The following is a 13,713-nucleotide window of genomic DNA, read 5'->3' on the forward strand; positions in this document are numbered from 1 at the left end:
CTTTATTTTCAAGGTTGTTCATCGTGATCTTAAACCTAGTAATATTTTATACATGGATGAATCAGCGAATGCAGATTCAATTAGGATCTGTGATTTTGGGTTTGCAAAACAACTTCGAGGAGAAAATGGACTTCTCTTAACTCCCTGCTACACTGCAAACTTTGTAGCACCTGAGGTATTTAAATACTTCTGTGTTTGCCTTTCATTAACATAACAATGCCATGTGTATGTTAAGGCAGGCAGGTAAAAGCTGAGTTATCTTGTCCTTCCCAGCTGTAAACTCTTTCAATTAGTGAATTGCAGTAATACCTAAGGTAAATATTCAGACTAATAATGAGCATCTTAAACCAATCTGAATATAATAATCAGACTGTTCTGTCAGGCTTTATACTAGTTTTAGAATACCATTTTTAGAACTGGGAGACAGGGTAAAGACAGGCCACAGCCTCAACATATTACATATTCTAAATGAGGAGACTGAGTCTCAAAGAACTTAAATGATTTTTCAAAACCTAACAATGGCTTAGCAACAAAATCAATTTGTGCTGAACATGCAATTATTTATATCAGTTAGCATTATGTATAATATATAAGGTCAGTGGTATCCCCGATTTTCTTTAGGATCTTTCTGATAATGAAAAGTTCTCATTTTAAAATTTTATGAATCTTTTTTAAGATATTATTTATTTACATTAGGATTGAACCCAGGTCCCTGCTAGGCAAGTGCTCTACTGCTGAGCTACAGACCAGCCTTTGTTTTAAGATATTGATATTAAAAACAGGCATGACACTGTTTTATGGGCCTTTTATGATTTGAGATTATTTCATCATAGTTCGTATGGAGTCCTGGTTTACTAAGAGAACAACTTATTTTTATAGCTTTAGCCTTATTATAGGGAGAGAACATTCATTCACTATTTAGGATATGCATCACTTCAATCAACCTCTTAAGGTTTACTTCATAGATGTGCTTTACTACATAACTGTGTCCCAAAAGTTAATATATCTTCATTTTTTTATTACTTTATGAAGGAAAAATTATGTCATATTATTAAACTTGTATTTAATGCCTACTTAGGTCTAAATGTTCATGATTGAATGGAGCTTATGACAGATCTGAGGAATGTTGTGTCTGCAGCTTCTGATAAAGTAATATTGAAGTTACCCTGCTTTGCACTGGCTCTGGCATATGTTTTCATCCAAATGTGAATTAATTTAAACTTTAGAGCAAAGGGAATGACCGTATCTGTATATTTTACTTTTTGCTAACTTAAGAAGCCAAATTTCAGATAAAGTTATGGCAGTGACTACTTGAATTGTGATTTCCTTCTCCTCTGTATTTAATTTAATGCAAGTAAAAACATGTGTGACAAAGCCTCTGTACTGTATTTTTATTCATCACATCTCCCTACCATGTTTCTTTTGTAACTGCATGTTCTCATTATTGTAGGACATTTGAGACTAGATCTAGAACAAAAGTGAATTGCTTCTTCTTTACCCATACAGTATGTGTTTTAAGTATCAGGTTTTCATGGTCAGCCCTATTTAAGCAGAGTTACACCTCCTGCACACTTTCTCATAACTGGGTTGTTTTGTTTTGTTTGAGAAAAAGACTCACTGTATTGTCCAGACTAGCCTCAGACTTCTGGGCTCAAGCAATCATCCTTCCTCAGCCTCCTGAGTAGATGGCACTACAGGTGCATGCCACAGAATCTGGCAAGGATATAGAAATATGAAATACCAATAGCTGATTTGTTGTTTAACCCTCACCTACCTAGCTTAAACAATGGCCCTCAAGTGTGGCTATGCAATGGATAATCAGGGAAGCTTTCAAAGCTTCCTAAGACAATCAGAGAAAATATGGGATTCTCACAACTATAAGAGGTGATGAGAAAACAAAAAGAGCTAGCGGTAAAGGTTTATGTTTTACTAGAGCATACCAACTTAAGTTTACTCTGATATGAGTAGTTTATCTATAGTGGTATTTATTAAGGCCACTGTATTCTCTACTTCTATTATTTACTTAAGGCAAATTGATCTCTCTTTTTTTCTTCTCCCATCTCCCTCCCTATCTCTGTCCCTCTGTGTATATGTGTTTTAATAATTTGGGATACCTTCTTTAGCTTCTCACTATTGCACCTGTATTCTTTGAATAAGAAAATTTATTATATCTCATTTTAAATCAGTAAAATACTCATTATTCATGCCTGCCATTTGGTAAAACCAAACATTAATAGTTTTAGCCTTTTATAGGTGAAAAGTCCATTCTAGTGTTGATGTAGTCCTCAGGGTTAATGCATCAATAATGTTTCTGTGTCTAGAGGCTTTAGCAGTAGGCTTATTTTCTAAAAAATACAAAAGGCTTAATTTCATATCTTTATTTTTCTAACAAACTCTTAACTTCATAGAGAAATCCCACATGAATATTAAGATATTATTTGATTTTTGTTAATACTGTTCCAGTGAGCAAAAACGTATGCAAAATTTAAAAAGCTATTCAACATATATCAAATGTGTATTTGTAGTCTAGAAATACACTTCTGATCTCAATACATCAGCCTTGTATGTAAAATATACATTTATCCATCATATGTAAGAAAAAAATATTATCCTACCATATCTTGTGTACTAAAGAGGCAGTTATGATAGATATTAAAAGCACATATTCTAGAGTAAGAATGCCTACTCTACTATTGCCTAGCTTTGTGATGCTGGACAAGTTACCTAACATCTGTCTCTTTCCTCATCTTCAAAATTGGAATAATAATACCTTTGGCATAGGGTCAGCGTCAGAATTAAAAGTCTTAGTACTCTTATAATATAAACTCTCTGTACGTATCAGTCTTAAATTTAGGTGTCTATATATCTCAGGTCCTGTGTGGAGGGGTGAAAGCTCTTTAAAGTCAAGGTTGTTTTTCGGTATGGTCCATGTTACTAAAGTAATCTATAATGCCATTTTTTTCACTGCTTGCTAATTGCAGAAGACTACTTACAATATTAAGTATATAAACTGATTTATACTTCAATATTGTGAGCGTTTGTGGGACTATTAGAAGCAAAACAACTTTGTTTTGGATGGGAAAATTGAATTTATACTAAGTAATACCACATAACGAATATTTCTTTCTTAGGTTCTTATGCAGCAGGGATATGATGCTGCTTGTGATATTTGGAGTTTAGGAGTCCTTTTTTACACGATGTTGGCTGGGTAAGAAACTGATATACACATGTTATTGTTTAAATCTCACCTATATATCTTTATCTTACAAAGAGAATAGGAAAAAATAACCTGAAGAAAAATCTTCCTAACATTTCAAAAGATTAAAACCACAACATACTGTATATGAGGTACTGTTGAGTTATAGTAATTAGAAAAGGGATTTTAAGAATAAAGTGTACATTTATATTTTAATTGTTTACATTGAGCGTATTACTTTTTAATGTTTTTACCTGATCATAAGATAATTGTATTTCAATAGGAACTTGCCCATTGAACTTATTGATGTTCATTTTTTAGGTACTTGAATTCTAGTTTTCCTGGCAATATATATTTAATAAAATTATAATTTATTTTATTCATTTATTTATATGCAGTGTTGAGAATCAAACCCAGTGCCTCACACTTGCTAGGCAAGAGCTCTACCACTGAGGCACAACCCCAGTCCTAATGTTTAATTTTTTAAGTGGTACAAAAACATGCAAATTTTACATATAAAAATGTAAAACAATTGCTTTGAAATTTCAGTTGGAATAGTGATAATTGCATATGTCATTGAATTTCATTTAACTTTTAGATCTTTCAAGTTTATGCAGAATATTCAGTTATAAACTACAACAAATGCTCAAAATAAAGGTAGCTAACATTTTCATATCAAATGCAGTCAACATTATTGGTTTTTAAACCATAGGATGTTATTTGAAACTTGCTGCTTTCAAATATTTATATCATGACTAAACGAGAAATTATGGTTTATATGTGTATTTAGCATTTTCTTAATTTAATTGTTATATGAGGTAATTCAGACAATCTAGTCCACGCATTTCTAACTATGGATCAGATTTCCAAGTCCCAAATTTCAATAGCATTTCAGTTCCACCTGTTAAAATGGCACAAATATGATTAACTTTTTCATTCTGATTAATTTTTAAAAACAACTTTAACTTGACATTTTTTATCTTCCCATCCATGAGTAATTTGATCTACATAATAATTTTAATGCCTCCAGATTTTAATTATATTGATATAAATATTTAACCTTTTTATATATAGTCATTAAAAGTATTATGGACCTATTCCACTAATAATGTTGATAAAAGTAAAATATTAATGAAAAATTCAACTAACACAATAAAAACATTTTAAATATACATCAATAACATTTCCCTCAGAGTAAATATATTTGTTTGCTTACTTAACGAATACAAAATGTGTGTTTTATTGTGGTATGGTTCTAAAACTAACTTTACTTGAAAGCCACTCTTATTTTTTTTTTACATTGATTAATGGACCAAAGACAAAAGGAAAAAATGATATAGGCAAGATTCTTAATTTTATTAAATACTTTATTAGGATTAGAATTCATTATTTGAAGTATACAATTAATATTAACATTGTAAGAATTAGATGATGGTAATTTTCTATAATAAATATTTACATATAATTATATATTCATTTCCTCCATTATATTTATTATGCATGCTTGACATTTATGTCTATTGAAATTATTTTATCAATAGCTACACTCCATTTGCTAATGGCCCCAATGATACTCCTGAAGAGATACTGCTTCGTATAGGCAATGGCAAGTTCTCTTTGAGTGGTGGAAACTGGGATAATATTTCAGATGGAGCAAAGGTATAAATTAAAAATATATTATTTTGTTACATTTGCTAAAATCTTTAAGTTTTATCCTAATGTTTATTTGCAGAGTATCTGACATGTCATGTATTTCTTTATTATTAACATATTGTATCAATTAATGGGTGACATTGTGACATTTCTGTACATGCATGTACATACCTCAATCAGGTCCACCCTACTTTCTACATTCTTTCCCCCTCCCTTTTCACTCCCTTTTGCATGGGCCCTTTCCCATTCACTAATGTCCCTCTTCTATTTTCATATCATCTGTTTTCCTTCCTCTAGCTTCCACATTTGAGAGAAAATATGTAATATTTGTCTTTCAGAGTCTGATGTATTTCATTTAACATGACATCTTCCAGTTCCATTCATCTTTCTTCACATGAGTTCAGTGTTTTTAGGGCTAAATAATACTTCATTATGTACATATCACATTTTTTTATTCAGTCATTTGTTGATGGGCACCTAGAATGATTCCATATCTTGGCTATTGTGAATAATTTCATAATAAATGTGGACATGTATATAACTCTTTTGTATGCTGAATTTTTTTATTTGGATATATACTTGGGAGTAGTATGGCTGAATCATGTGGTAATTGTATTTTTAGTTTTTAAGAAACTTCCATAGTGTTTTGTATAATGTTTTTACTGATTTACTTTCCCTCCAAGGTGAATAAAGATTCCTTTTTCTCCATATCATAACCAGTATTTATTTATTTATATATTTATTACTAATAGCCATTCTGATTGGAGAGAAATGGAATGTCAGTGCATTTTGAACTGCATGTCCCTGATGGCTAAAGATGTTGAGCATAAGCATTTTTTTCATGTATATATTGGCCATTTGTGCTTTGTGTGTGTGTGTGTGAAAAGATCTGTTCAGATCATTGACCTATTTACTGATTGAATTATTTGTGCTTTTGTTGATAGCTTTGAGTTTACCTATTCCAGATATTAATCCTCTGTCAGATGAACAGCTGGCAAAGATTTTTCTCTCCTCTGTGGGATTTCCCTTCACTCTCTCTTTTGCTGTGCAGATGCTTTATAATTTTATGTAATTCCACTTGTCAATTCTTGATTTGTATGCCGGGCTTTTGTAGTACTATCTAGGAAATAATTTTCTGTGCCAGCATCTTGAAGTGTATTGCCTGTTTTTATCCAGTAGTTTTAAAGTTTTAAATCTTTCATTTAGGTCTGTTACCCTTTTACATTTATTTTTGTACAGGGTAAGAGGTATGGATCTAGTTTTAATCTGCTACATATCGATATCCATTTTTTCCCAGAATCATTTGTTGAAAAGGCTGTCTTCTTCAATTTATGTTTGTGGCACATTGTCCAGAATCAGTGGGTTTTAGATGTGTGGATTTATTTTTGGGTCTTTAATTCAAGTTCATTGCTCTGTGTGCTTGTTTTTGTTTGTTTGTTTATTTGATTTTTAATGCCAATACCATGCTGTTTCTATTAGTATGGCTCTGTAGTATGTTTTGAAATCAGGTATTGTGATACCTCCAATATTGCCCTTTTTGATTAGGATTGCTTTGGAAATTCAGGATATTTTTCAATTCCATATAAATTGTAGGATTATTTTTAGTTCTGTGAAGACTGTTATTGATATTTTGATGGGGATTGCATTGAATCTGTAGATCACTTTGGGTGATATGGCCAATTTAACAATATTAATTCTCTTAAATATGAACATGGGATATCTTTCTGCTTCTAATGTCTTCTTCATTTTCTTTATTCAGAGTTTTATAATTTTCAGTGTGGAGGTCTTTCACATCCTTAGGTTTATTCCTGGATATCTTATTTCATTTGGGGGGCTATTGTGAATGAGATTGCTTTTCTGATATCTTTCCTAGTGAGTTCATTATTGCTTATATGGAAATGTTACTGATTTTTTATTTTTATTTTGTATCCTGCTGCTTTACAAAATGTAATTCTAAGAGTCTTTTGGTGGAGATCTTATGGTTTTCTTAGAATCATATCATTGGCAAACATGGATAATTTTACTTCCTTCTTTCTTATTTGTATCTAATTTTTCTTTCTTGCCTAATTGCTCTGGCTAAAATTTCTAGTACTTTATAACACAAGAATTGGAAAAATGGATATCCTGTTCTCATTCTTTTTTTTTTAAAGAGAGAGTGAGAGAGGAGAGAGAGAGAGAGAGAGAGAGAGAGAGAATTTTTTTAATATTTATTTCTTAGTTCTCGGCGGACACAACATCTTTGTTGGTATGTGGTGCTGAGGATCGAACCCGGGCCGCACACATGCCAGATGAGCGCGCTACCGCCTGAGCCACATTCCCAGCCCATGTTCTCATTCTTGATCTTTTTTCAGTCTTATTGCTTTATTTTTCTCACGTCACCTATATTTCCATATTGAGATTAATTCATCTTTTGGGATGGCTGTATCTTCCACTTTTATTGAGGATCTACTTTCTCTCTATGGTATACCCAAAACACAGTTTATATTTTAACATCCATGCACCTACTTAATGTGATCAAAGTGCTTCATGTTCTCCAGATCAGTCTTTGGAGTCAGCCTGTGTATGTGAGATGAGGACCCACAAAGTGGTTTTAGGGAAGGGATGTCATCAGTTCATCTCCCTCCAGGCCGACAATTGGTATGTCAACATGGCAATGAGGACAAGATCATACACACTCTCTTGGAGCAAATGCAGTATGGAATAAGATGCTGCAGATGTGTGGACAATTTCAATTTCTTTACAAGAAAGTACCATATGAGGCTGAGTATGGTGGTTCACACCTGCAATCCCAGCAATTTGGAAGGTTGAAGCAGGAGGATCACAAGTTCAAATCCAGCCTCAGCAATGTAGTGAGACCCTAAGCACCTTAGGGAGACCCTGTCCCATTTATTTATATATATATATATATATATATATATATATATATTTTACATATATTTATTTATAAGTAGTGTAATCGTGTGTATGTGTGTATATATGTAAATAAAACCATGTTGTTTTTATTCCTTCTCTAAGTTTATTTATTTTTATTTTTTAATTTGTTCTAATTACTTATACATAACAGTAGAATTCATTTTGATACATTATACACAAATGGAGCACAACTTCTTCCTGTGGCTGAACATGGTGCAGAGTCACAGGTAGTGTAATCATACATGTATATAGAGTAATAATGTCCATCTCATTCCATTGTCCTTCCCATTCCCACACCCTCTCCCCTGCCTTCCCTCCCCTCTGCACAATCCAAAGTCCCTTTTCCCCTCACCCCCATTATGGATCAGCATCTGCTTATCAGAGAAAACATTTGTCCTTTGGCTTTTGGGGATTGACTTATTTCACTAAGCATAATATTCTCCAGTTCCATCTTTTTACCAGAAAATGCCACAATTTTGTTCTTCTTTAAGGCTGAGTAAGATTCCATTGTGTATATATACCACAGTTTCTTGATCCATTCATCTATTGAAGGACACCTAGATTGGTTCCATAGTTTAGCTATTGTGAATTGAGCTGCTATAAACATTGATGTGGCTGCACCAATGTAGTATGCCGATTTTAAGTTCTTTGGGTATAAACTGAAGAGTGGGATAACTGGGTCAAATGGTGATTCCATTCCAAGTTTTCTGAGGAATCTTCATACTGCTTTCCAAAGTGGTTGCACCAATTTGCAGTCCTACCAGCAATATATGAGTGCACTTTTTTCCCCACATCCTCACCAACACATATTTTTGCTTGTATACTTGATATTGCCATTCTGATTGGAGTGAGATGAAATCTTAGTTTTGATTTGCATTTTTGTAATGACTAGGTATGATGAATATTTTTATATGTTTTTTGATAAATTGTAGTTCATCTTCTGTGAAGTGTCTTGTTCAGTTCCTTAGCCCATTTATTGATTGGATTATTTGATTTTTGGTGTTAGTGTTTTCAGTTTTGTATATATCCTAGAGATTAGTGCTATATCTGAGGTGCTATACATCAGTGAAAGAAAAATTAAGAAAACTACAATGCCACTGACATTCTTCACAGACCTCTAAAATTTATTACTCACATATGGTTAAAAATGATGCATCACACCTCTTAAAATGGCTGGAAAAGAGTATTTTAAATATTTACTAAAGAAGTTTTGAAAATTTAAGGTGATAGTATGCTAATTCCTTGATTTTATATTATATGATACACTTTTGCGACATTTATTTTAAAAAGCAGAAATACATTCAAGAGAAAATGTGAACTATCTCAGGGGAAATACATTTAGCAGGGTAAAGTAGGAAATATACATCAAGGGAGAATGCTGGCACATTTATGTAGTAAGAAACTTTGGAGGCTATGCAAGGAGAACACATTTAAGGGAGAATATAAGCTATCTCCAGAGGGAAAGATAACCTACAGTTGTTTTTTTTTTTTTTTTGGTATATTGATCTTGTATATTGCAGCTTTGCTAATATCATTTATTGTAGTAGCTTTTATATAGATTGTATCAGTTTTCTCTTTATTTATACTATTAGCATGTATTAATTATACAAAATAGTGAACATCATTGTGGCATATTTGTAGCATCATTTTTTTCTATGTAGATGACATTATTTCTGATAAAGGTAGTTTTGTTTCTTTACAATATGGATATCTTTTCTTTATGTGAATGGCTAGAACGTCCAGTGTGGTGTAAAAGTGGAGAGTGAGGGCATTCTTCTTTTATTCCTGATTTTAAGAGAAAGCATTCATTTTTCACCATTAAGAATAGTGTTAGCTGTATGTTCTACATAGGTACTTTCACTTAAGTGGAATAAGTGTTTTCCTGTTCATTCATGGTTTAAAGAAAATTTTATTAGAGGTGGATGTTAGATCTCATCAAAGTCTTTCTGTGTCTATTGAGGTAATCTCATGGATTTTCTTTTGATTACATTGGCATACATTTGAATTATGTTGCTTTTCAAATGTTAAAAAAACCTCATTTACCTCCCAGGATAAACTTGATCATGAGTTAGACCTTATATATAGCTGAATTTTGTTTACTGATTTTATTTACAGTTTTAATATCTATGTTCATGATATTGATCTGTTGTTTCTTGTAATATCTGTCTGATTTTGTTATCAGGGTAATATTGGTCTCATTATATGAGATTGGAAGTGTTTCCTCCTATTTAAATTTCTGGAACACTTATTTAGAACTGGAATTACTTACTCTTAAATGTTTTTTTATAAGTCACCACTGAAGCAATCTGGGACTAAAGTTTTTCTTGTTGTTAAGTCTTTAGCTTCACATTCATTTTCTCAAACAGGTATGGCTATTTAGATTATCTGTTTCTTTTTGAATGGGCATTGACATTCAAGGAATTTACTCAGTGTTGGATATATTTTCATAAAGTTTCTCATATTTCTTTACTTTTCTGTTCATATCTACAGACTCCATAGTTACGTTTACTTTTTCATCTATAATTATGGGTTTGTCTATTTGTCTCTGTAGTTTTAATGTTTTTTTGCTTCATGTAAATTTTAAAGCTCTATTTTTACATAAATAAATATTTATAAGTTTTCTTCCTCTCATCTCTCTCATGAAGATAGATGGGGAAACAGGAGGACAGGGAGAGAAAGAGTAGGCAAATGCAGTTGACCAAATTATATTATGTGCATGTAAGAATATGTAACAGTAAATCCCACTATTATGTATAATTATAAAGCACCAATAAAACTAAGTTTGTCCTCTTGATTAATTGTCCCCTCTATCATTATGAAATGGCCTTCTTTATCCCTGGTAATATTTGCCTTTGTTTTTGAAAACCATGTTCCCTTACCCTATGTGTGTTCTTCCCTCCCCCGATAGCATTTTTATTTTCTATTTTTATAAAGCATACAAATAAATTATGTCCAAAAAAGAAATTGCGATATTTTTGCAAGATGCATGAACTAAATGAGCATAATGTATATCAATTTTTTCTCTAAATATTTTTCCAGAGTTTAAAGTAATTATTTTAATTGACACATTGAACTTGTACAAAATTGCTTTTGTTCAATTTCACTCCAGTCCTTTGAGATAGTTCTTCAGTTGTTTCTTCAAACAAATGTTTATTGTAGCAATCTGAGTACTTGAGGAATATCCTCCCCAGAACTCCATAATTCTCTCTTTCTCTGCTACATTTACTTCTCTCATATCCTGTCCTGCTAACTCAGTTTGCCTTAGTCTCTCTTAATTCTCAGTTCTGTCTCCTCAACCCAAACTTACAGGCTCTGACTAGGTTTCCTTACTGCACAGCAATCAAAAAATATTTTCAAGTTGGGGTAAACATAATGCTTATCTGATTTGTTTCTCATCTCTTAGGGATCACTCACCTTCATTGAGTATCATCTGATCTATTTTGTTTCATAAGATTTGTTTGTTGTTTTCTGGAATTGTAGGTGGTGGGTAAATCCAGCACATGGTATTTCATGATATTCCATTTTGGCCAGAAGCAGAAGTCCTTGGACTATTGAAATTCTATCCTTTTTGGTGCATTGTATTTTACATAGCAGTAGATTTCATGTATCAGTTAAAAATCTTAACATCAGATTTTTTTTTTTTTTTTTGTGGGTACTGGGGATTGTACTCGGGGACACTCAACTACTGAGCCACATCCCCAGCCCTGTTTTGTTTTATGTAGAGGCAGGGTCTCAGTGAGTTGCTTAGTTCCTCACCTTTGCTGAGGCTGGCTTTGATCTCCAGATTCTCCTGTCTCTGCCTCCTGAGTCTCTGAGATTACAAGCATGCACCATCATGCCTGGCCCATGTCAGATTTTTAACTGATACGTGAAAATATAAAGATTTTACATATTAGCAAAATGCTAAGTAATATTTCAATACATCTATACATCCATTTAAATCAGGATAAACATATCTTTCTCCTTCAACATTTATAAATTTTTTGTGTTGAAAATTTTCAAAATCCTTTCTTCTAGCCTTTTGAAAAATACAGTACCTTATTGTTATCTATAGTCATCCTACTATGCAGTAACACAAGAACTAGCTCCTATATAACTGTAACTTAGCACCCATTGATAAACCTTCACCCATTTCTCCCTTTCATCTGTTCTCCTTGGCCTTTTATTATAACCACCGTTTTAACTCTGGACTTCTATGAGATTGACTTTTCTAGATTCCACATATAACGAGTGAGATCATGAGGCACTTGTTGTTATGTGAATCATTTACTTCACTTAATATAATGATTCTGGATCTACCCAGTTTGTAACAAATTACAGGATTTTATTCTTTTTCATAGCTGAATAGGGTTCTATTGTGTATATGTACTCATTTTTTTTAATCCATTCATTATTGTATAGACAGGTTGTTTCCATTTCTTGGCTGTTTTGAATAGTGCTGCAGTGAACATTGGAATGCAGTTATCTCTTTGATATACTGAATTCATTTCCTTTGGATACCTACCAGTAGTGGGAATACTAGATTATATAGTGGTTCTATTTTTAATTTATGATCTCAATTTAGATGTGATTTATTGAAATGATTATCTTTTTTGCTGGAAGTTTTAGTGAAGTTTATTGTGACATTGTAACAGTGGTCCATTTTATGCTTTAAATATAACCCTTGCTGCTTTGTCACGGCAACTTATTTTTTTAAATTTTGTTTTAGTTTTGTATTCTGATTTGTTATATATGACAATGGAATGTATTATACTTCATATTGCATATATAGAGCACAACTTTTCATATCTCTGGTTGTATACAAATTGTATTCACCCAATTCTTGTCTTCATACATGTACTTTGGATAATAATGTCCATCATATTCCACCATCATTTCTAACCCCATGCCCCCTCCCTGTCCCTCCCACCCCTCTGCCCTGTCTAGAGTTTGTCTATTCCTCCCATGCTCCCCCTCCCTACCCCACTATGAAACAGCTTGATGCTGGTTGTTTTAATGAATCATAATAATAACCATCATTTATCAGGTGGTTAGTATGTGCCCAATATCTTTTTTAATATTCTACATATTTATTTATTTATTCACATCTGTTGTTTTCTTAGTAGATTGTCTTGTTTGGTTGTCCTAGTCCCTTAAACAGTTCCAGCCAATATTATCATTCTTTATAATCTGGTATTACTACTAAGAGCCTTTAGTTTCTGCTTTTGCTATTGATGAAAGGTTCATTCACAAATGATGGTTTTCTTTATTAGAAAATGCTTGTTAAGGAGTTTACTACCTCTTTTTATAAAATATTTTAAGGATATTTTATTTAAACTGTTACATAATTTAGAATATTTAATATTTCATTTTGGGCTGGGGTTGTGTCTCAGTGGTAAAGTGCTTGTGATCCCAAGCACCACATTAAAAAAAAAAAAAAGTAAACAAAATAAAGGTATTGTGTCCATCTACAACTATTTTTTTAAAATTTTATTTTACTATGAGAGTATATTAAGTTCACAGTGTTTTATTATGACAGTTCAAATAAGCATATTTATAATTACTCTGATGTAAAACTCACAATGCTATGATTGCTTCTAATTGCTAACATTGGATTTATATTTTGCTTTCTTTAGTATGTTGTGCAGTAAGCCCCTAGTTAATGAGCGAATTAACTACATTGGACTGCCCCTTCTATTTTGTGTCTAAATACACATACTCTTGTACCATTGGGCCCAGCTTACCAGCCAAGTTCAGTAGCTCCTTTCTCCCCTTGATCATGTAGCTTATCCCAAGATTTTCCATATATATTTTTCATTTTCTTTTAGGATTTGCTTTCCCATATGCTTCATATGGACCCTCATCAGAGATACACTACTGAACAAGTATTAAAGCACTCATGGATAACCCACAGGGATCAGCTGCCGAATGATCAGCCAAATAGAAATGATTCATCACACATTGTTAAGGTA

General features: G+C 32.5%; 1 protein-coding gene across 10 annotated transcripts in view; it reads left to right on the forward strand.

The window, feature by feature from the left end:
* Rps6ka6 (ribosomal protein S6 kinase A6) overlaps positions 1-13,713 on the forward strand; it is a 146,462-nt gene that overhangs the window by 128,372 nt on the left and 4,377 nt on the right. For all 10 annotated transcript variants that reach the window (XM_078034587.1, XM_078034591.1, XM_040282679.2 and 7 more), the window contains 4 exons: positions 14-175; positions 3,132-3,208; positions 4,738-4,855; positions 13,570-13,710. In XM_078034587.1, coding sequence (XP_077890713.1) covers positions 14-175; positions 3,132-3,208; positions 4,738-4,855; positions 13,570-13,710 — 498 coding nt within the window. The remainder of the gene's footprint in view (positions 1-13; positions 176-3,131; positions 3,209-4,737; positions 4,856-13,569; positions 13,711-13,713) is intronic.

This window comes from Ictidomys tridecemlineatus, chromosome X (genome assembly GCF_052094955.1).
Source record: "Ictidomys tridecemlineatus isolate mIctTri1 chromosome X, mIctTri1.hap1, whole genome shotgun sequence".
NCBI classification, from domain to species: Eukaryota; Metazoa; Chordata; class Mammalia; order Rodentia; family Sciuridae; genus Ictidomys; species Ictidomys tridecemlineatus.